At 42.4% G+C, this 25,017-nt stretch overlaps 1 protein-coding gene across 9 annotated transcripts in view; it reads right to left on the minus strand.

The window, feature by feature from the left end:
• Positions 1 to 2,174: 2,174 nt before the first annotated feature.
• Positions 2,175 to 25,017, minus strand: part of JADE2 (jade family PHD finger 2) — a 213,666-nt gene continuing 190,823 nt past the window's right edge. For 7 of the 9 annotated variants that reach the window (XM_039483417.1, XM_039483419.1, XM_039483418.1 and 4 more), the window contains 3 exons: positions 18,206 to 18,323; positions 12,385 to 12,513; positions 2,175 to 7,783 (listed from right to left, as the gene is read on the minus strand). In XM_039483417.1, coding sequence (XP_039339351.1) covers positions 6,897 to 7,783; positions 12,385 to 12,513; positions 18,206 to 18,323 — 1,134 coding nt within the window. In that variant the 3' untranslated portion in view covers positions 2,175 to 6,896. Of the gene's footprint in view, positions 7,784 to 8,510; positions 8,604 to 12,384; positions 12,514 to 16,615; positions 16,805 to 18,205; positions 18,324 to 25,017 lie in introns of those variants that run through there. The other 2 variants (XM_039483424.1, XM_039483426.1) reach the window with 2 other exon arrangements.

A 25,017-nucleotide genomic window follows, 5' to 3' on the forward strand; every position in this document is an offset into this window, starting at 1 on the left:
ATTACTGTGATCTGAGTCTGACTGGCAGCGGTGTCTGCCTCTCTGCTGATGGGGATTTGCCCATCCAGGGGGGTGTCAATATTTTGCACTATGGAGATACTCCCATGTCCCAGGTGTTGGCCAGGTGTGTCTTTATCCACATGTATTTGATGGGTAGGTTATATTTCCTCTTCGAGAAGGCCATCAGGTCAGTTATCCATGTCTTCGTGGGCTGTAGATTAGATGATTGCAATTCCATGTGGAAGCTATAGCTGGCCAGAACATGGCTGGGCACACACATAGCATTGATAGATATATAGAGTATACTGTCCCTGTTCTTCATAGCTTACCTGGGTGTCCAGTTACAGGTCTTGATTGTGCTCAAAGCCATACCTGGTTTGGTGGGGTGTGTGTCTAGATTTCTGAGACCACTTTTCCTAGGTACTACACTGATTGAGATCAGCTGGGACGTGGTAAGATTTGAACTCACTAGGGGCATGGTGAGGCTTTTAGCTCTAGACTACTGGTCTCCCAGAACGCAAACCCGTTGCCGTCATGGCAGCACATCCATTTGGAATGACCAACATTTTAAGTGTTCACTAATTTTGGATGCCTCCGTTTTGGAATGCCCAGCAGAAGGCAGGTGGGGCCTAATTTTTAGAGGTGCTCAGCTACCACAGCCCAGCAGAAGCCAATGGGCATTGTGAGCGTTAGCGTTTACTCACTGTGCTCAGCACGGCTCATATAATAACATGAGTTGAGTGGGGGCCATGATTAACGAAGATCCATTTTTTGACATTAGTCAATTTGTTTGCAGTGATTGTTTGTATGTGCCTCATGATAGATGCAGGGTTTTTTAGAAATGAAAAAATAGATTTTAAAAATATATGTAAAGTAATTCCTGCACTAGTCGCTTTCTCACCCTCACTAAAGCAATTTCTTTATAAGCTCAATAGAGGCTCGTTTGAAGACGAATACGTTCCATAAATCCAAATCCTATTTATGTAATTTTAGCATTTTTTTCTTGTTGGAAGTTGTCATATTACTATTATTTGAAACCCAAATAGAATGCAAGGGAAAATCATTTTATAAATTCTTAGTTTTATGCCTTGGTTTCTATAGCTATAAATAGCAAATGGAGGATGATATTGTTCCCTGAGTGTGACATTATCCTTGGTTTGAGAACCTTCTTCTTTGCAACTCCTGTCAGTCAGAACTATTTCCTCATATACCCCCATCTCACTATTCTCTGACTCTTCTCAAATCTCATCTGGCATCTCCTTTCCACTGCCTCTTAAATACTGTCTCCTGCTTCTGTTACTATATCCCCAAATGCTTTGCAGATGTTTGTATGCAAGACACTATAGTAAATAAAGTATTTTACTGTGGTCAATGGAAAAATAATCACAAAAGAGGATAGAATGTCAGCACTCAGAATGTACCCTCCTCTCCCGCTCCCCTCCAGGAAAAGCAGCAACCTTGAATACCCTGTTCATTCACAATGAATACAAACAGATCCCACACTTCCTTAAAACACTGATGAAGCCTTTGGCAACTCCTCCCCCAGAGCAATAAATTACAGAGCTGACAAGTAAGCCATTCCTGTTGAGCTCTGTAATGGTTAACTTATGTTGGGTGATAGAAATCTATTGCTCATTGAAAGTGACGGGCAGTTACATAAACGGGCGGCGGGCGAGGGGGGCCTGGGGCGCCTGGGGGGCTGGGGGGGGGGCCCCCAGGCAGGGGGGGCGCAGGCTGCGCCGGCCAGTCATGGTCATGCATGAGGGAGCCAGGACGACGACGGACGGACGACAGGGACCTGCAGGCATGGAGCCGCAGGAGCAGCGAAGCAGCGAGCAGCGAGCCGTCCGCAGCTGAGAGAGCAGCGCCAGCGCAGCAGCAGACCTCCGCAGTCATGCCCGCCGCCGCCGCTGCCGCTGCCTGCCTCGGCGGGCGCGGGGCATGATTGCTTGGGGCGGCCAAATTTGTAGAGCCGCCCCTGTACATAAATATACCATTAGGGAACTAACAGCTTACTAACCTTAACAGAAACAAATGAATGTCATAGGTGTAGTAGAAATCAAATCCTTCTTTTTACTAAGGTAGGGGGACACTTGGAAGACATGAGTCCTTTGATACCAAGGTGAATTTGCTACACTGGAACCTGTTGACTACATAATACTCAAACAAAAATGTACACATAAAACACTGCTTTATTGACTGCATTTGCCAACACATTGAGGAATGCAAAGTTTTTTTCATAAGCAATGGGCCATGGTCCCAATGTGTATTAAAGCATACACTAAATCTAAACATGATGAAAAGAATGGCAGACAGAGCTATTGCAAGGCAACACAAACAGCATGCATAATACAGTCTCACACGGAACAAGTTTGATACATTATATTGCTTTAAGGATTAACTAACATGGAAAATGTACAAAAAGGAGAAATAGGTTTTTGCATTAATGAAAAATACATTTTTTCTCTACAAAGGAATTTCTAATACAAGAAAATAAATATTGCAACATAAGCCAAAAATAATTTAAAATTGCTCTTTTCAATATATTTCAATATTTCTCTTTTATATTAACAAATGGCACATCACGTTCTTTGAAACAAAGAAAACAGAAGGATTTCTCCTCCCGCGACATTCATATCGTTTCCTGTAACTGATGTGAAGCGGGTCTGTTTCATGTGTGGAATGGAGCAAAGTACATGGGAATTTCCTTAAAGAACAACCAAAATTAACACACTGCCCTGGCAATAGACAGAGAAGTTCCTTTATGACGAGTTGCTAGTCCTTAGGCTGATGTGGATAACACAAGGATGAGGTCATGAAAATATTAACAATACAAAAAGTGAGAGAAATCTGTTCTCTCGCCCTTGTGTTGAAATGGCTAATTCTCTATTGTGCTTTGAGGGAAAGTGTCATCCAAATATTAGATGTTTAAAAATAAAAATAAATAAAGGTGCAAAATATCCCAAATACAGCTTATCCAGAAGAGCAAAATTATATGGGGTGAAAAATGAATGTGTAAACTCAGAATTGTCTTCAGGAAACTCCACCGGGCACCAATGCTTTAACACTAATTTGGGTTGTTCTCTATGAATTAGAAATGAGTGTTGATCAGAGCCTACGTGCATCATCACATTAATCCACAAGTGTGGTGGTGCTTTTCAAAGGAAACAGGTCCCTTTTACAGTGCAAATATCAACTCCTGCAGTTATATATCATCTTAAAGACATTTGTTTAATAAAATAAACCATTATACTTTTTTCTTTCTAATCATTTCAAAATACATTTACAATACATCAAAAATATTTTCCTTGTACATTTTTCTTTCCTTAATTATTAACATTTCTGTTATGAAATAAGTAGGTGGCATAGGAACAAAGGGCATGTGGAGTGTTTCTTAGGAACCAGGTGTCTAATGACTGAATATAGTAGCTAAGTTTCCAGGGCTTTGGTGGGGCCACTGGAATGGCTGTGAAATGGCCTTGGTCCTGATGGGAGGTGGGGTTAGATCTGGCCTCCTGCCCACAGTGAACGCCTCTGTCCTACCTTTCCCCTGCTGGAAGCCACCACCTCGTCCCTGATAACCTCTTTCCTTGTTAGCCAGCGAGCCTGCTGTCAATTCTCATGCCCTTGGAAACAGTAGCAGGCGGCCAGTGGAGATCTGGAGATTTCCTAGACATCTTGAGCAAAACAGCCTCTATAAGTCTATTTTAGTGTGGCCTCCACTAAATGTATGGGGTAGAATACTGTATGGGCACCCGTACACGGACATCAATGGTGCAGTATGGGTGCAGCTGGGAACATGCCTTAGCCCTCAAATTATCTCTAGGGCTCTTCTGTTAAACCAGGACACTCGAGGGATTATTATTACTGGTTCTAATAAATCGAAGAATCCACTCAAATGAATCCCACAGCAATTATACAAAATATCAATAGTTAACTCAAGCCAAAAGACAATGGATTCAGCATCTCCATACAGTACCGAGTGCTCTCATAGAGTGTGTATACCAGACACATGTTCTGCCACTGCCTGGTAATACTCTTCTGGATTCTTCTCTCCCAGTAATTCTGATAAGCTCTTCTCTGTTAGTTTCCTCTCATTCTCTTGTTCTTATTTTACATACAAACAGGCCAAATTTGGCCCCCTCTGTGTGCAATTTTATTCCCTGATCACAAATCACAATGCCTAAAGTCTTGTGGCTGTTTTGAACTGGTTTTTTTTTTTTTTTGGTTTTGAACTACTTCCTGATCACAGTAACAATGGAGTGTATCACAGTGCTGCATCGGAATCAACAGAAATATGGTGCCACTTTCGTTTGGTTGTTCTTTAAAGTCTATCCCCTTTTGCTCTCCTGTACTGAGCAAGCAAGGAATGCAGAAGCTAATGAGTGAAGCTGTGTACAGTGAGATTTGTGTCTGGTTTTTTTTTTTTACCATAGTTGAAGTGAAGCACACGGAAGCAAGATTCATTAAAAGGCAGCATATTGATTATTGTTATGACTCTTATACTAGGATACGGTAGCTAAAGCTAGCAAGCCTGATAAGATAAACTAAGTCCTATTTACTGTATTTAACATTATCTGAACATACTGAGCCTTAATTAATGAGCAGACTTTAGTTTCCAACCTCAGCGGATTATGCCAATTTATAACAAAGTTTTTAGGTGGTTCCTTTTTTTTTTCCATTCAGTTTTGATAATAATTTGTATAAAATTTATCAAATGAGGAAAACACCCAGGTACGTTTGGTTTTAGAGTTGATTTTTTGGAATTAGCCAATCTTATTAATTTCACTGCAATCTGATAATTTGATAAGAAGGACTTTTGAAGATTTAAAAACGCCAAGATAGTCAATTTTCGGAGTCACAGAATTTAAAAGAAAGCTCAGAGTCCAATGAGTAAAAAGCATCAGAAATCAAAACAGCAGGATGCAGCCTCAGTGACAGAAGCATCCCCGTCAGCAAGCTTGGAAGCTAATACCTCAGTTTTGTGTCATGAATGTGTCTCTAGTCCTTTGTTGCTAAATAACTTCCAATTTTTCCAAATGACAAGTTTCCGGTTTCTGGCTGTGCTGCTTTATTGTCAAAATAGTCTTTGGCATACACAAAATTATCTGACTGATTCATCTGTTTTTTTGTTGAAAGTGATGGGTTTTACCAGTTGCAGAAGTGTCCCAGGTTTTTTTTTTTATTTTTAAAAAACAACAGAAAAAAGTTTCAGTGAATTCCTTTTTTGTTTGTTTGTTTTTTGTTCCCTGAGCTCACACTGGGGTCACTCCAATAAAACACGTAGTACGATTTAACTGTGACCTTTGAAGCCAAAACTGAAATAATGGTTCATTCAAGTGCAAACATGGAAATTCGCCTGACTCATAGGTAACATGGGCTTTTAAACAACATTTAAGGCTTATAGGGGACATTTTATGCATTAAATTATTATAATATTTATAATGTCAGCTTTTGTGAATCACCCTCCTACATCAAGTCAACAGCTTGTAACTAGGATTCAAAGAATAAAAAAAAAAGGATGGGGAGGGATACATTTATTGTTTTAGTTACGGTATTTAGTAGAACAACAAAATGATAAAGGCAAATCGTTTAATTTCCTGGAAATGACATTGCATTTAGACTGAGGGCCGGTTGTCCACTCTTGTGCATGGTGAGTTTACATGTACAATAGAGCCCTGCGCGGGACTAGTATTGAACCCTGCAGTGGGGCTGGGATCTCGGGGGTCCCACTGCCTTAATAGCGGAAGCAAGTGGGAGTGGGTGTTGCAGGGCAGGATGGAACCAGGATTAAAAATAGTCCCACACAGGGCTCGAATGTACAGCTCCCAGCACAGCTGGATGTAATTTCAACCATTAAAGATGAAGTGCTGGCATCAGCTCTTTTGATAAACTGATTTGATATTTTACAACCCTCCTGTTTTTGAAGACATTTTTCCCCTCTCCATCCTGCTCCATTTTGGCCCAAATGTTTTGGTAAAGGCTAATGAATGAACCTGAGTAAATCACTTAAAATTTTCAAATACCCTTAGAGGGTTCAAAGGACCTCCGAGGTTTACATTACATCAATAAATACCCAGAGCTACTCAGGAGGAATATTTGTAGATAGCGATGCAGCTCTAACACAGATATGCGTCTCTTCTATCTACTGAAAGCCTTTGATGACTGTTTACAGTGCTGCCGACTATCTCTGACAGATGTAGTGGCAGGGCTAAATCTTGGTTCTTGGCCCCTGGACGGATTCTGATCAAACTGGAAGGTGAGAAAAAACAAAGGATTTAATAAAATATAAATAGAATGTTGTTTTCCTCCACTCATAAGTGCTTTCTTCAAATAAGCTCTTTGTGCTTTTAAAAAAAATTTTTTTTTTTAGTATCGCTTATTTTACTTCCTTGTGTGCGTGCGCACACACGGACAGATAGTGACTTTTTCAGTAAGTTGTGTGTAGGTGGTTCTCATAGTACCCCAATACCCTGACATACAGGGGCAAAAATCCCAGACAGAGCATGAAATCTGTCTTTAAATAATGCCCATAAAACTGTCATCCCTGCAGAAACAACGGATACTGGCAAAATTAAACTTCTTTATTAAGAATCTAGGATGTCTTGCTCATTGCCTGCAAGCACAAGTCCCTTGATACGCATGCTTGCATTTCTTTTAACTGGGATATGCAAGTTAACTAAGAAGGGACGACTATTGTTACAGTAATCTATGTTGGTGATGGTTAAGCTGTATCTCAGCATATAGAGAAGAGAAAGACAACAGTGCTGAATTTTAAACTATATATACACATATTAAAAAAACCCTTTGTTATGATACCAGGCAAAAATTGAACATGGCAGTTGTAACTGGGTTTAGGCTTCATAGAACTGTCACAGTTGGTAAATCTGGTGGAGTTACGATGCCAAAATACTCATTCTGACAATATCCTCATTTCCTGAATCTAATTGGTTATGTTGCACTCTGCCACTTCCGGATTCCATGTCGGAGTCGCTCATTTCTGCATCAGAAAAGTAGCCATCAGTCTCATTGTCAAAATGATGCAAGATGACCTTTGCCTTTTCACTGACTGGAGGCCCGTTAACGGTGTCAGGCTTCTGGATCTGTGACCTCCTAGTCCCTCTGCTTTCCTTTGGTAATTTGAACCTCACTACCGTTTTCGGACTACCTACTGAGTCAGGCACTTTAGTCAGAGAACTGGACTCACACTGAGTACAATTCACTGTCTCCTCCTCATTGCTTAAGGAGCTTCTCAGACACAATGAGGCATGAGAATCATTTGCTTTTGGAACAGGATGTGAAGATCCCTTCTTAGCTGTCTTTTTTATTTCACTGGCCCCTTTGCAGTCCATGTGAAGTTTTGCCGTTCCTTTCTCTGATTTGCTAGGTCTTGCATCATGGGCAAAGGGCTCTGTGCTATCATCTGATAAGTTATTTGTGTTGTTAGTCCACTGATTTGAACCCTCCTCTTGGTGACTCTTGAAGATTGTGTTCAAGTCATTTCTTGACAGTTTTTTCTTAGTGTTCATTCTCATTTTGTTTTTAACTTTCTTTGTTGCATCACTATGCTTGAATGGTGACTTCAAGGAATGATCCATCATAAAACTTAACAAGGTCTCTTCATCTTGTAAAAGCTCCTCTGAAAGGCCTGGAGTGTTGTCTTCATGGTGGCCATTGTTCAAGGACCACTCACTCATTGGCATGTTCTCAGTGGTAATCTGAACTGACTGGGCCAACCAGCTATTGAAGAAGGTCCCATCTATGGGAAAGGAAGTTGACAAACCTGTAAAAATAAAAAGGACAACTGTCTTAGAAGTCAGAATCATTCAGTTTGTGCTTCGATTGTAAGAGGCATCTATGCAGTGTCAAAACTATAAACTGCAGTAAGGAACCTGGAACAATTCTTTAGTATTCGGCAAACGTGGAGGGGCTCCAGTGTCTATTGTAATGCACTATACAGCAAGTAATGTGTGAGTAAATGGCAAGCATACCTTACTTCAGGTAATAATGGTCAATTTGGGGTATTCTTATACCTTACATGACAGTGACCTACACCGTCCACCACTTATAACATTGCCCCCAGATCGGACTTCTATGAGGACTGAACCTGGGATGTTTGGATCGAAAAGCATGAGCGTTGACTGCATAAAGGACTAGGCCCAACAGCCAAATTATATTCCTCTATGTGTGGTACAGCCACTAGAAGGGGGGACAAAGACCTACAGTGTGTTAGGGCAGGTTATATGGTGTTCAAGACAAACTACACACAGAACTTAACCAGCAAGGCTGAGAAGATTGTGAAGGCTGGGTGATCGGGGAGAACAGGACTGAAACACCCTGGTATCTGGCCATACAGGATTATTACAGTTCTTTCAGCTATAGTGCTAACACATGCGGGAAACTCTGAAGAATGGGCAGCAGACGAAGGGCTGGATGAATTCAGCTATGAGAGCTCTATTTCTACAGGCCGCTGCTTTGGGTTGATGAGAGCCCTAGGACAGAACACTTACATGGGGGCTGGGTAGAAACACCCTCCTGGCATAATCTTTATATGGGTAGTTAGGTAAGGAAGGTCTTTGGCTGGATTCTTGCCTTCCCCTTTGCTGGGAAAACACAAACAACATCACGGGTTCTACATACTATGTCTTAGCCTCTTAAACAGTTATTCTAATTTTCTTCTTCAACTATATGGGCACTGATAGCTGGTTAGGATCCCACCAGTGTGAATGTAACATTATCGGAACCAGAATAAGTGAAAACTGATGATCATGCTTATGATGAGTAGGATTGTAGGATTTGCCACACAGCTCAGATCATCTGGCCTCTGTCTCTAGCTAGCATCCAATGCTTCAGAAGTCAAACCCCATCCCCCATGAGATGTCTCATCATTTGTGGAAATGATGGACAGAGTGGGGAAAAAACTCCTGCCTGACCCTTCAGATGCTCCATGAGTACCCTGAAGCATGTGTACGATATTCCTCACCAGAGATGCATAACTATAAAAGTTATTAATGGTCATAAAAATGAGAACCCTTTTCATATATTATCCGACTCCCCCATCTGTGGCAGCGCATTTTGAAGGCTGATTATATATTGCATGAAGAAAAGTTTCCTTTGAGTGCTGCAGATGTATTCAGTATTCATTTACTGGAGTGGCCCCTTAGTTCTCTTGCTATGGGGCAGAGTATAAAGGAGAGACCAACTGGTCATGCTGGTAAGCAATCCATTAAGCCATAAGGTAAGACCCGAGGTTTAATGTGTAGTATATGTCAACCGCTCTATATTAGATACAGTGTTAGCTTCCTCAAATAAATATCTGCCTTGGATCATTCATTTTGACTGCCTGTGACTCAGATGCTTTCGCAGAAGTACCTCTGAGCTTGCACTAAGCAAATATTAGTACAGAAACCGTCCTCAAATTTAAAAAGGCTGATTGACTTTAACATGCAGTTGTACAGCCACTGCGCACACATCAAAACAGGAACAGCGCTGACAGCATTTCATATTGGCTTTGAGGTTTCAAACGTTGGGCTGAAGTCTTCACTTAGGCTAACCTCTCATTGAAGTCAGTGGAAAATTGGGCTAAGGACTGCGTAAGAACCTCAGGATTTGGTCTGCCGTTGTTATGAAGATTTATTTATGATTGAGCCAAATTTCTAAAGACAGGCAGTGATAAGTGTCTATATCATATGTGACGTCATTAAACAGAGAGCGGTTTTAATCTATTCCCAGCAGCTCTGAAATAACACTGTAGACACTCCCGTTCTTAAGATGTTACTTTTCATGTTCATATTACTGTAACAGACTGGACTAATTTTATCTGATCCTAAGAATTTGGTAAATCCTTACAGGGAACGGGATTTGCACCTGGAGACAATGACTGGATGATGCTATTTAATTTCTCAGAGAAAAGTGGAAGTGTGATAACAGTCTGTGCTGTGAAAAATCTGGTCTGCCCAACATGGACCTACTGATCTTCAAAATCACGCCTAGTAAGTCCAGGCTACAGAGTTCTTTTGCCTTGAGTCATATCCTGCCATTGGTGCTGTAGATGGATTTTCCCCCTGGACACCTGGTAGACTGCATTCATTAGGTACAAAAGAGACTGGCTAAACTGGAGCAAGAACGATCAGTGGGTTGGAGGGAGTGACTGATGAGGAATGTTTAAAGCAGCTAAATGTGTATGATTAAGTGATAACAGAAGGGCACAGGCATTAGAGCCATACTTGAAAGGAGTGGATCCCGGAGAGGAATTATTTGGAGTAGCACAAAGAGGACTAACTAGAAGTAAAAGAGGGAAGAATTTGGTTGAAAAACTTCCTAGTACTGAGCTTTGCCTGCATGTGGAATAGTCTCTCAAGAGAAGTGATGGAGGTCACCACTACTTAGAATAGATAAGAGCCTTTAAAATGTATGGGAGGGGACACTTTTGCACTGTTCTAATTGCTATGACTGAAACCCACTGGAATTCTACATTAAAAACTGGTCTCATTCATGTGAAAAGTTGTCATGATGCTCTCTGTGTACTATGGTACGACCCTGTTAAATAGAAAGATCTGATGAGTATATTCCTGCAAAATGTCTCTAACAAAAAGCTCCCTGTTGTAATGATTGTCTGGTTGCGGATATTTACATGGCAAGGATTTGTAAACTTGTTAATACTCTCTCAATAAATTGTAAAGAAATAATAAAAACCATTAGTCTTGTTTATAAAATGGATGAGAGAAGGGCAGATTTTTGATGTGGAATATTTTTTTCTCTTTTTTAAAAGGAAACTACAGATGCGTTAGGGAGAGGTCCGTGGGACTGTGTTGTGGAGGAAGCGATTCATGTCTATAGTTGTTATTCTTGTGAGGAGGTTTGTATCATTCATTGGTTTAAAGATTTCAACACTTTCTTTTTTAAAATGTTGACAGGACACGTGGCCCAGTATCTCCATTTCACAAGGAGTAAGAAAACATTTCTGCCAGGTATCAGCACAGAATTAAATTATTTAAATCAGTTGCTGCTGTAAGTGTAGGATATGCTTAAGGGGGGGAATGAGTTTTGCAGACAATAACTAAAATTTACAGGGGGCTTTTCACAGCATGTCAAGGCATCATGGGAGCTCTCTCAAGGGAAGGACTTTTGGGTCATTCTAAGCTAGCAGAACGGGACAGCTGATCTCAATAGTAACAGAGAATGTCCTTCATTAAGTAAAATTCTTCCTCTAAGGCTTCAGTTTCAGAGTTAACAAGTTGTAAGAAAAAACAAAACAGGATTTTATATTAACAGAAAAGGGAGGAGAAAGCCAGGTATAAGCCCCTGCCCCACCCTGCCCCAAACGCAATCCCCTCCCCCCAGAAGTTCTTTCCCCCACAGGCCCAGGGAGTTATTTTTATAGTGTTCCCTGGCTTTCCTCTGAACTGCTGATTGGGCTGTCAGTTCCAGTGCTAGGCCATTACACCTGTGGGACAGCTGAACATAGAATTAACCCCTTGCTTGCTGGTGCTCAAGTCAAGCTTCTGCACCTGGCCACAGTAATCTGACACAAGGGGGGTGGAATTAAAACTGTCACTCAATCAACATCAGAAAGTAGAAAAGAGATCAAATTCTACAAGAAATCATTTGTGGTTGCTAAGGGAATTGTTGAAAAAGCCCTTTTTCTTTAGGTCTTTTCTCCTGCTATGTAGCAGAGGGTTATATTTGATGGGGGGCTTGGAGATGTTACATATCAAAAAGACTAGAAATAGTGCTGAGAAAGCAGTGTCATTTTGCATCCATCTCCTGGCTGGTCTGGGACTGCCAGCAGCAGCCACTTGGCTGAACTCATTCCTGTGATGGAGGGTGCATAGAGGAACAGAGCAGCATGCACTGAACTAAAACACATGGCCCATGCAGTTTACTCACAAGCAGCAGCAGGACGCATGTTGCAGACTATGCAGAGAATGAACACTACACTAGAGTGGAGAAGTCAGATTACATTGCCAGAAAGTAAAATCACTATTTCTCACTGCAATATTCTAATGCATTCCTCCAGCTGGAGTTCAACCCTTCAGCCTCAGAGCTGAATACTTCATAAGCTTTTATGCCACTAGCTGACAGCCTACAGACAAAGGACCCCACCTACAGTGTCAGGGTGGGGGTTAGTGTACTCTGGTCCCTCCAGTACAGGGCAGAAGCAGTGTAAGGAAGCTCACACAGCTAATGCCCGGGATGTAACCCCACTGTGGATAAGCAAGAGAGCCTAGTCTCTAGGGCTATCTGTGGCATTAAGCACTACATTTAACACCCCCCTCCCCCAAAATAAATGAACAAGGGAAGCCTTTGGAATTCCTTTAACTCTATGACTTTGGCCTCTGCACTCAGTATATTTCAGTGCTGTGTTCTCACAGTCAGACTTACCCAACTGTCCCAAGACTGAGTCGTTCCCTGGTTTCCTTTTTTCTTTCTTCTCAGGACTACTTTTTCTACCATCTCTTCCTTTTCTTTTGGGGTCGCTTTTCTTTCCCTTTGTTCTCTTCCCAGTTTGTTCTGTTTTTTTTTTTTCAAATAAAAAGAAATGTGAGCTCACATAACCAGGGAACTTAATGATGAACACTTTGGAGCATTCAGGAGCATTGAGATAAGGATGAAATTAAGAACTGGAAGAATCCTTGCTAATCACCTTCTGTGAAACAATAGCAGGCTCTAGTGCAAATCTGGGTCCAGAGCTGCACCGGAGATCGGTGTACCGCCATTTAGGGCAAGTGGACACTACAGAGCTCTAGATTAAGGAAAGGTTTTCAGTCCCAGAGACTGTATAAAGAAGAAATTTGGGCTTTGATCCAGCAAAGCACTTAAGCAGAAACTGAACTTTAAACACAAGTGGTTCCATTGAAACCACTGGACTGCTCATTTACTTAAAATTAAGCACTTGCTTAAGTGCTTTGCTGGATCAAGGGCTCTGGGCACCAAGATTTCAGTCCTGAGAATGCAGTGCTTATAAACCAAACCCCTGCATATGAACACCCCAAAAGACTGAGGCAGTTCCAAGCTTTACAGCTTGTTGTATAATGCAAATTTGCATGTAAACTACAGGCAAATGCCAAGTGCTTATCAACCTACTCTTCCACTGCTGGTATAAGGTCGCAAAACAAGTTTGACAAAGATCTTATTGGCAGCATTTTTAAGCAGACCTGTCTTGATTTGATCTTTTGGATATAACAACTACCCTTGCTTACACTGTATAACAATGAAAAAACAAAACTCTAACACCTAAACACTGCATAAAATCCAACTAAACCCAGTGGGAGAGACGTGGCTATTGAAAACTGCCTATTGAAAACCAGGAAGATAAATCACAGCTATTTGGACATTCAACTAAAAATCAATATATACTAAATGGTTTTGCATATGTACTGGATTTATTCTTCTTGGGGGAACAGGATTAAGATGTACCCTCTGAAAAGAACAATTACTAGGTGAAATACTCAAAGCTTTTTATATATATAATCTTCACCTGCAGAAGCTCATACTAAATCTACTACCTTCAGCGGGGAAAGAACAGGGCCCTAAAAGCAAAAGTAGGAGCCTGGATGGCTGAAGGAATTGGAAATATGATTTCTAGCTTTCCGTAATCTGATCATTAGCTTGATGCTGACCCAAGTTGGCATTGACCAAAAGTTATTACTATGTGGTGGCTGTAAAATGACAACTGAGCAATAATTCTAAGAGATCTATGTAGTGATTGGTGGAAGGTATCAACTTCATATAAACCACCATCAGATTTGTTAGCAGCCTTAGCAGAGAGGCCATGGAGGCTGAAGTCTCCTCTCTCCCTAGAGGTAGTCTCTCTAGGCTGAAATATAGTGGTGGAATTTGCATTACAGCTGCCTGAGAATATCTGTGGGTCTGGATTAAGAGAGAATTTATATTTCCAGGATTGCCAATCCAGGATCTTTCATGAGCAATGGACTCACTGAAAGAAAGAAAGAAAGAAAGAAAGAAAGAAAGAAAGAAAGAAAGAAAATAAATAAATAAATAAATAAATAAATAAATAAACACTGATATAACTTAGATAATGTTTTCATCCCTCAGCCACGAGGCCGAGATACTACATTCCAAGTAACTCCAGAAGACTGGGGAAGTTCCAAACAGACACATTTTTCACTTGACTTACAAATAAAAATATGACTTTGTTTAGACATCGCAACGGTTCTGAACAGAAATATGAATGTTACCTTTTCAAAAGGAGCCTGTCAAAATAACAGCCACATTTCAGTCAGGAGTCAACTTTACATTTCATGCAAGACATACATGTGAGATAGAAGAGGGGTAGTTTTACGTGGGCAATTCCCAACAGTTTTAATAAGAACCTCCTGCCTAAATGATCATTCATCAATGGGAAAATAAACCTCCAAGTGATGAGTTTTAGGAGGAGCTCCTTCCAAAAATACAGCGTGCCAAACGTGCCTATGGGGTAGCTCCACCAGGTTGTGTCGATCAATTGCCATACACCATAATAATTAGCAACTGCACTCAATCGAGAAGAGTGATACGGATTTCTTGCTTCCCCCCAAAAAGTTATTGATATGTCGGCCAATGAAATCAAGTGTCAGTGAGGAGGAAATACTGGTGAGGAAATATTAGGAGACAAATATTCTCTTCCACTTGCAAATCATTTCGTGCCGTAAAATTCAACAACAATTTTTCCAAGAGCCTGGTCCTGCCAAGGGCTGATCATCCTCCACTGCCACTGAGGTCAATAGCAGCTCAGCAATTTATGGAGGCCAACAGCATTTTATAGGATTGGACCCTGAAACGGTGCCTCTCTTGTACCATAATGAAATGGAGAGTAGTAACTGCCACATGAAGCAACTCTACTGATTTGGCTCATAACACTACAAAAGGCTGTCCTACTGTCAGAAACAAAGCTGAGCCCTGGAAGTCTCAGGGAAGCATACAGGTGTCCGAGCTACCGTGTGCTAACCAGTGTAGTAGGAGCCAATGTAGTAGAAGAATATGCAAATAAATGGTCTCAGAAACTAACAACGTTGCACCCCAATCCTCTCTGTATTACGAGCCATCCTAGCTACATGGGGAAGCACTTGACCTCTCTTGAGGGAAGCTATTATCACTGATTTATTCAACTCACTTATTAGAGCTTCATTTTGGTACTATCCTTCATTCTCCTTAGCTGAACAAAGCTGTGGAGATCTGCATCTCATGGCTTTCTGTTCAGACTGGCTTAATTTCCCGCATGGAAATAAAATCATGATGAAGTGTCCATTTGAAAGTCATTCCCATTTATTTAAGCAAACAATAAATACTGCTCAGATACAAGCTTGAACACTTACAATTTTACAGCAGTAAAATTCCTCATTCCTTCAAGTCATTCAGAGCAGTTCTTATTTCTGGACTTCAAATGCTGTCCCATGGAAATCTTGTTACTTTCAAAGTAGGTAAAGGTTCAAAGCAACCCTTCTGGTCAGAATACCCTGCGCTTTGTAGATGAGCACCTAACTTCAGAGAGATGCTTATGACCCACAACTCAAAATAAAGTCAACAAGCTGGATTAAATCTCTAGAAAAACTTCCTAACTGTAAGAACAGTAGGACAATGGAACAGACTATCTAGGGAGGTCGGGGAAGCTCCTTCACTGGAGGTTTTCAAAAGGAGGCTGGAGAGCCATCTCTCTTGGATGGTTTAGACATGACAAATCCTGCATCTTGGCATAGGGTTAGACTAGATCAGTGTTTCTCCAACTACTGTACCCCCTTCAGGAGTCTGATTTGTCTTGCGTACCCCCAAGTTTCACCTCACTTAAGAATTACTTGCTTACAAAATCAGACATAAAAATACAAAAGTGTCACAGCACACTATTCCTGAAAAACTGCCTATGTTCTCATTTTTACTATATAATTATAAAATAAACTGGAATATAAATAGTGTACTTATATTTCAGTGAATAGTATATAGAGCAGTATAAACAAGTCATTGTGTATATGAAATGTTAGTTGGTACTGACTTCGCTGATGCTTTTTATGTAGCCTGTTGCAAAACTAGGCAAATATCTAGATGAGTTGAGGTACCCGCTGGAAGACCTCTGGGTACCCTGAGGGGTACGTTTACCCCTAGTTGAGAACCACTGGACTAGATGACCTTTGTGGTCCCTTCTAACCCTATGATTCTTCTACTCTTATTCACAATGTCAACAAGTAGCTTCACTAATTGCCATGTGATCACTTATGGAGTAAGGTATCTTTCAATAAAGGTTATCAGAGTCTGTCCCATGGGATCAGCAAGTGCTCAACACTCAGTACCTCTACTAATCAGGCCCTCTATGTAAAATAGGCCCCAATCAAACTTCCCCACAACTTTGGGATAGTTTTGATCTGGATCCAAAAGGTAGGTCCTATTCTGAGAAGCGCTGAACACCTGTAATTTCCACTGAAGATAATCAGTGTCCATGGCTGGTCAGCCCCACCCAGTATCAGACTTTTTGTAGCTTGGACCCATCTCCGACTAGGCCATACTGTACATGATTACTGGACCTTCCTCTCTGCACTACAGAGCAGCCTGACTCAGGCTACGAAGAAAAATTTGCACGGAATCAAAGTCACAAACTTTTCAACACTACATTTCTCAGGCTCAAAACTTGAGTCAAAGGAAACTTTGGTAAGGGAAAGTGCAGTCCAGACAGTTCCTAAGAAACCCCAAACACGTGATGGCTTCAGAAGCAACTCCAAAGCCACAAACACAACAACTGGCGGAGGAGTCTGCCAAAGAGCCAGATGCTGTTTCTGCAAGAACTGTTATGCAGGCTTGGTTTTTGAGTCTTGTACTGCCATTGAAAAAAGGGAAGAGGAATTTATGAGATGTGGGGTCGACCACTGCATGTTTAAAAAAAATAATCAAAGAAAAAAAGAAAGAAAATTAATTCTATATTCGCTATTTAGTAAAATGCAGCCAAGTGCTTCCCGTACTGTGTGCATGATGTTCTCCACTAATAGATACATATAGCCAAGTGAATTACAGACAATCAGTATTAAAATGAGACAGCATCTAGGAGCAAAAGACATTCCATCGGCAGCTTCACCTTTGATTCTTAACAGAGCCAGAGGCAACTGAAAAGAAGCCAATGCAACTGCTACTAAAACACGCCAACGAGCCAGATGCCACAACTAAAAACACCAACCTCTCTAGCCTTGCACCCAGCATTTGTAATCACCATCCAAACAGGATGAGGAGGAACTGGAACGGAACAATGTGCTCCAGCCACAGCATCTCACTGCAGGCCAGACTGATGTCTTAATTTAACTATCCAGCAAAATGATTAGCATTTACTACCCAGAGGTGATACTGATCTACTTTGTATAGGGTCAGTGAAAACCACCATCTCAGCCTGTCAGCAGAGTCAGGGCAGGAAATTTACTCTTCCCTTGTCTTAATAAAACAGTAATAATCAGAACACTCAAAATGCACAGTGCTTGATCACCTGTCGATTTCAAAGCAAGTGAGGAAGGAGGAGGTATCATTCTCTTTCTCCCTTCCCGCATTTTGCAGTTGGGGAAACTGAGGGTGTGTATACATTGGAGATGTAAATTCCAGCTTGAGCAGATATCAAGCTAGTGTGCTAAAAACAGGAGCGTAGCAGTTGCAGTGAGAGCACCAGGAGGGGCTAGCCGCCCTGAGCACACACCTATGGTCTCAGATGAGATCAGACTCGGGGTGGCTATCCCACCGCTACACTCTGTTCTTAGCACATAGCTCGATCAGAGCTAGCCAGGGTATGTCTTCTTGAATTGGAATGTACCCCCCCAACTCTAGTGCAGACATTCCCTGAGACTCAGAGAAGATAAGGTCCCGATTCTGCCCTCACTTAAAGAGTGAAACTCTTACTGACTTTTATGAGAGGGCAGAACTGAGGCCTAAATGACTTGTCCACGGCAGCACAGTGAGTCTGTGGTGGAACAGAGGCTTGAACCCAGGTCCTGACCCCAAGTGCTCTATCACAAGCCTACCCTGGGCAGAGCATAAGCTCCCAAGTGTCTATAATTTGCTATATTTTCCACAAGATAGCTCAACAACATTTATCAACATAAACAAAGGAAGGAAAGACCTAATCTGGTGATGCTTTTGCTTCCACCTGTGCAGGTTTGGATATGAGTGTTTCATATTATATGATGGAACTGGAAGCGTCTGTGATTACAAGTACTCCCAAGCCATTAGCAGAAGTACCTACCTGGATAAAGATCCTTCTTGATCAGTTGCATCTGGAGATGGAAGATCTGCTCCTGAAGTTTGCAAATGGAGTGTTTCATTTTCTCCCGCCTCGTCACCATGTAGCAGAGATTTCTAACCTGCAGAAACACAAGAAAGAGTTTACACTTTCTGAGTGGACTCTGAGAAAAGCCCCAGCTGCTTGGCAGTGCTACTGAAGAGTCAGCTGACCGAAGGTGGCTCTCTAGATGCTGTCCCTTCTCTGTTGCTCAGAGAAATCCCAAGTATTATTATGACTGTATTACCGTAGTGCCTAGAAACCCTTAACCATGCCCCAGGACCCCACCATGTTAGGTGCTGTACAAAGACACTCTTCTTTTTATCCTCATTTGTCTGTTCACCTTATGCTCGGATGCATGATGCTGTGATTCGGATATGCCCAAGTGGTTTTGAGTAGGTCAGGCCTGCAGGATAGGAGCCATCAACAGGCTCCTGGTCTAGCAAAAAAGATATTCAGAGAACAGGGACAGAGGTAAAAGGCTTCAGTTCTGGCTCTGGGAGCCCAAGCCTTGCAGGAGGGAGAGGGCCAGGAGCACTCTGTAAGTGGCAGTAGCTGGAGTCATTATGCGTGCAGAGGCCAGAAGGCACAATGCATCCAGGGACACAGGGGCAGCCTACTCACCAGTGACAGATCCTACACCCACAGAACACATGTAGCATGTGCTCTCCCAGTACAGCCCTCCAGACACTAGCCAGCATGCAAGAGGGAAAGAGGCCATGACTATCTCCACAACCAATCCCTATTTGTCCCCTCTGAGGTCTGGAACACTTCTGGCAGCATTATCTGCTCCCCTTGTGAACAGGCAGCCATATCACCGCTGTCCCCTGCATGGAGAATGTTAGGGGGAAGGAACTTTCCTGGGCTTTCTTCCTCTCACCCATGCTCTGGGGCAGTAGACTCTCTGCTCCTATTAGGCTGTGCCTCCAGCATCCATGGAGAGGTTGCTCTGCAGGCCTTCTCTGATGAGAACCATGGAAGTTCAGAGGGCATGGACAAGATATGGACCCAGTAATGGCTCCTACGATTGCTGCTGATGGCCAGGAAACAGATACACATTGCTGCTCCTTTTGTACCCAAGCTGTGGGGCAGTTATGCCACTATCCGCCATTGGATTCCTCCCTTCACTCTTGGGCAAGTGAAGACCCCAAACAGAAAGGTGTGCACAGTGAACAGACATGCTGGTCACTGAATGCTTGCCAGACCCTTTGCTTTAATCTATAACACATTTACAGACTCTATTTTATCCACATTTTGTGCACAATTTTTCAGGCTTTGGTTTATTTGGGGTTTTCTTTGCCACCTTCTACTGAACATAAAATAACAGGAAGTTTGATCTTTACCTTTACCATTGAAGTCAAAGTTCAGTAACTTGAATTCAGGAGAAAGCTCTTAGAGCTTCCCCGTGCTTCAGTCCAGAGTGTCTAAGAGATGTAGGAACTAGGAAGTTACAATCGACCACCTGGACCCAAATCCTGGTACACTTACTCAAGATTAACTTTCAGTACTTGCTGTGGCATAATCTTTAAGCCATGCTGCTGATCTGAATGAAAGGATTCAGTAACTAGCATCCATGGGGGTGGGAGCAGGGCGAGGCGGGGTGGGGGGTAAACTTGCTTTACCAATTTACCCAGTTTTGGTTTTGGGAATTAGCTTTACAACCACTGTGGTCAACAGATTTGCTTAATTTAACGCGATGGCTATTGTGACAGACCTAATGAAAGAGTTAATGTCTGTAAAGTGCTCTGTGATCCGTGGATGAAAAAATGCAATAGAAGTGCAAAAGATTTTATTATATGTGGATATATAAGGACCACAGTAAAGGCTTGGCAGGCAAAAAGTGAGGAGTGTATCCAACTATCCGGCCAGGTTGTCAGCTAGTGCAAACCAGTGCAGCTCCACTGACTGCAGTAGGGCTATGCCTGTTTACACCAGCTGAGGATCTGGATTATACGTGCTATAAACATTGTACAAATCCAAAGATTATCTGGTATGTTTTCCCCTGGGTTCACTCCCGCAGTTCCGATTCATATGTTCTATTTATGTCCTGTTTTGGCTGGGACAGTCCTTTTTGAAGCCCTGTCCTGGCCATCCTGACTTTTTTTAGCAGAAGTGGGCATTTGTCCTGTTTGTTTTGGCCAACTTCCCTTCGGGGGTGGGGAGCGGTAACGCCAGACCCCTGGGGGGGGGTCAGGGCTCAGGCTGGGGGCAGGCAGGGCTCGAGCGAGCAGTGCCGCCAGCCCCATGCAGGCTGGGGGGTTGCCCTGGGTGAGCGGCTCGGGCCAGCCCCGTGCAGGGGAGGAGGGAGGGCTCAGGGAAATATGGGCACCCTAGTTCTATTGAAACCAAGAGGAGTTTTGCATGAGTTTGGGCTGCAGGATTACGCAGTGAGGAAGTTACCCACCATTACAATAATAGGAGCAAAATATGTATTTATTTGAGAACTGTGCGTGTAAAACTGTTTGCATAGCCAGGATAATGAGCTACTGAAATCAGGGACGCCTCATAAAATCGACTGTTAATCTAAAACAGACTCAAGGACACAACGTATGAAATACACTGAAGTACTGAACTAATATTGGGCTAGAACCTCAGCTGGTGTATACTGGCACAGTTCCACTGTCTTTGATAGAGCTGACACTACACCCCATATTCTTCATAGCAATATTATTATGATATGCATATGGCATAATCATGACGTATATTATGCAAGATCGGTCATGTGAGATAGCATTGGAAAGGTTATGATTTACTGCATATGATTCTCCTATTTGTATGCATGTATCATTTTTGTATCTGAAGTTAGGAATATTGTCTATGTATCTAGTACAAATGTGTTTACACCGTGGAACGCCCACTAGGCAAAAGACTGTGAGTCTAGATGACTGGCTGGGATGGGCTCATTCAAGTCAATGAATCATTAGGGAGAACAACAGATCTTAGAAGAAGAGAATCTCCCATCAGGGAGCCTTCCTGGGGACACTGTCGGCAGCCTTCAGCTCACGACTGCTGTGACCCTACAGGGACATGTGACCAAGTCACCTGGTTCTTGACTCTATCTTGGAACACCAGTGTTTTTCCACTGACCGGGTGTGGGAACCAAGCTTGGATACAAAGGGTTCCTGTCATATGCAAAGCTATTTAAGGCAGGGGATTGACATCATCGTGGTTATTCACTGACTCCTCGCCCAAAGAAGACTCTTGGAAACAACTGAGGAACAAGGACTGAAGTGGGGGGAAGTGCTGACCCAGTCTAAAAGGAAATTTTAGCCTGTGAAAGGAACACCCGGGCTTTTTAAGCTGCACGCAAATGCAGCTTTCCCCATAAGAGCCTGCAGCCTGCTTGAATCAACATTTAAGGTGAGAATTTGCTGCTCACAGCCAATCTCTTTAGTATATTAAGTTTAGACTCCATTTCTGTTTATTTGCTAAGTTATCTGCTTTGATCTGTTAGCTATCCCTTATGATCACTTAAAATCTATCTTTTGTAGTTCATAAATTTCTTTTTGCTTTATCCATCCCTATATGTTGTTTATTCATAGAAGTCAAATATTTGCCTTTAGTTGCCGGTGTATTTTGTCCAACATGGAGAACTTTGTTCAAAACAAGAGAAACTTTCTGTGTGCAAATGACAAAGCTTCAGAAATAAGCCTAGTCACCAAAAGGTCAAAACTGCCCCCAAACTTCTAGGACAGTCACTCTCCTGAAGTTCCAATACTTGTAACCTCCCCATCCCTCTCCAGAGAAACGCTAAGTACTGGACACTTCAGGAATTTCAACGGGAAAGTAAAAACCTGCACAAGCAAAGGCAGCCACAGACTGAGGGGAGAGGGAGGAAAAAGTAGCCTAAGTGTCAAGTTACTTCCTTACAGTCATCGTGCTGGTGCATGTCCAGGACTCCAGCACTCAATGACACCTGAAGTCAGGATCAGTCCTCAAGCTGAAGAACTGCAGCCCTCCTCTGTTTGCTCTTCCAATCCAGTGCAGAGTAAAAAATAACTGCTCTCCTCCAACAAGACTTTGTTTATGGTTCAAGCCCTTTGTCACGCACTGTCAGAGACACTGAGTAAGGTAAACAGAGACGCAGCTCTGATTCCGTCCTGAGCCCACCTGATTTCCTGGTTCTTCCAGTCACTGATGAGCTAAGCTCTGCTCTCATTAATAGTCTGTCTCAGCCCACTCAAGACCTATCCATTTACAATGGCTGAGCTCAATGGATGTGCATGCGGGGAACTCAAAGTTGAATTTGCTCTGACATCTTTACCGGTGCCAGGTTCAATCCTGCCCTCTGCTGCTGTGTATAGTGAGAGACACAGACAGCTGGCCACACCTAAAACACAGCCCCACAGCTCAGGTCACCACAAGGGCTGGGTCTGTGAGTCAGGTGGCATGCTCACCCCCATACAAGTTGCCATCAGCTGCAAACCCCTAACTAGCAAACAACGGGTGCACATGTTACTCCTGCTCAGCAAAGGACACCTCTCAGCCAGCCCTGACCGGCAGCATCCCTGGAGCAAAAAATGCAGCAGGCATCCTCTGTTTTCCATTGCTCCACTGGTGAGGGCAGGATTTGGTCCCTAATGTGTAAGCTGCTCATCTGAACTTCTGTGCCGCTGGTTAAATGTCAGATGCACATGCAGAGGTTACTGATCAAAATTCCCTCCGCAGCCTGGAAAGATGGTGCTGTTGCCAAGTGATACCAGCTAACATTTGTCTTGTGCTGAATGTAAGCACTGCAGTTTTTGTCAGCCTGAAGTATCTGTGGTTGGAGTGACAGTCTGATGCTGTCTCCATGGCTGTGTCTTGCGGGGGGGGAGGGTCAATATTTTTTAGAGGAAATGTATTGTCTCTGCTGTAAAACAGAAAATGCTAATGGAATCTAATCTCACTTGACAGTGAGTGTTTACTCAGCCTCCTGACTTTCCACAAGCCACAGCTAGAAGAGGAAGGCAATAACCTAGGAGGCAAAGGTTAGTTCCTAGGAACCGACATGGAAGTGAATTGGCCATAAGGAACTTTTCAATACTTTCTTTCTTTCTTTCTTTCTTTCTTTCTTTCTGCTCTAGCCACATCACTTAGCAAACCTTGTGTATGATTCACAGATTACCTAGACTGAAAGTGTTCATGAGCCTTTGTGTCTCTAATAGTGACACATCAAACCTGACCTTTCCCCTCCCCCCACCCTCTCTAATGTGGCTACCAACATTATAAACAGCAGTCTTGTGTGTCACAGGCTGTTTCTGAAAGCTTCCTTGTCCGTGGTAACGGGGAGACATCATGTATTTACATTTGCCCCATGCTCTCCATTTGCTCGCTCTTTACCAATGAATTAATGTCCATGAATTTTCACAGTGACAGTGAGCTTCCAGGATCTGAATTGTAAATAACAACCTAGACAAACAAAACAACCGCTTGAAAGTGAGGTAATTAAAGACGTAGAGCCCCTGTGCTCAAACAATTATGATGCTTTTCAAAGGCTCTGAATGCAGGAGGACAATCATGGCCATTTGCTAATGGCATGATGTTTTTTTTCAATATTAAAAATAAATTGTTAAATAGGGATAGAGGGAGATAACAGAACCACAGAAATGGAGAAGACCTATTAAATTATCTAGTCCAGCCCCTTGCAATTGCATGATTGCTACCCACAGTTCATTTTCTAACCATTTGTCCCAGTCAGCGAGGCATCCATTATTTCTCTTGGGAAAACTATTCCTCAGTGTAATTGATCTCACTGCCAGGAAATTTTCCCAATATTCAGCCTATTTCCTTTCTAAATTTGATTCTGTTATTTCTAGTGATATCCCCTTGCAGCCCCCAAAATAATTATTCCTTCCCTTGGCACGTTTGCGTCCTTCCCAGATTGTAGGTGGTCCTCCAGTCCTCTTTCTCTCACTGCTTAGCCATGCTATACATCTTTAGCTCTTTAATCAGCCGTTTCATCAATTCTGTGGCTCTTATCTGAACTCCCTCCAATATGACTGCATCTTTCTGGTACTGAGATGAGATGGGCTTTACTGCCAGTCCCGTGCTTTGTAAGCTACAAAGTCATACACGATTATCTAAACATCTAGGGCGTTGGTGTTACCTCAGGACAACTGGAAAGCACTTACTTTGTAGGAGGGAAAGCTGCTCTTTTTTTTTTTTATAATATAAAGAAGTGATTTATATATTGTATATTTTAATATGTGCCCTTCTTTTTGTTCTGGATTGAAGCAAACATCAAATTGAAATTTCTTTATGAGGAAAACAACTGCCTTTGGCAACCTGTGTATCAAAATGTTTGGCAGCGTCTTTCCTCTATGATTCTGTAGTTTTGAAAGAAAACATTATTTGCCTTTGCTTAGAGATTGCTATTTACACTACTAAACAACACCCCTCCTGTCTCCCCCGGCCAATCTCTGATGCCGCCTGATCCCCTTGGAAGTGTAGAGCTTTTGGTTGAAGCTGATTCAATACTTGGAAGAGGTTAAAAACAAAGTCCTGTTAGAATTCCGGGAACAGAGACGTGGACATTTCAGTAGAGGAAATTTGCTGAAAAGGAAATTGAAAAGTGCTAGAATCATAGCTGTTAAGAGATGGCAAATATCTATTAGGTCATGTAGTCTACATCCAAAGGTTCTCTAGCCCACTCTCCCTAGTCTTGTCTATCTCTCTATTCTTCTGTATGGATCTCCACTACAAAAAGGGCATGGTCTAACAACCTCATCCATAAGAACATCTCTACCTGATGTCATCTGAGATCAAGCATGCCTGTGCACACCTTTGCTCACCAC

This window comes from Mauremys reevesii, linkage group 8 (assembly GCF_016161935.1).
Source record: "Mauremys reevesii isolate NIE-2019 linkage group 8, ASM1616193v1, whole genome shotgun sequence".
Lineage (NCBI taxonomy): Eukaryota > Metazoa > Chordata > Testudines > Geoemydidae > Mauremys > Mauremys reevesii.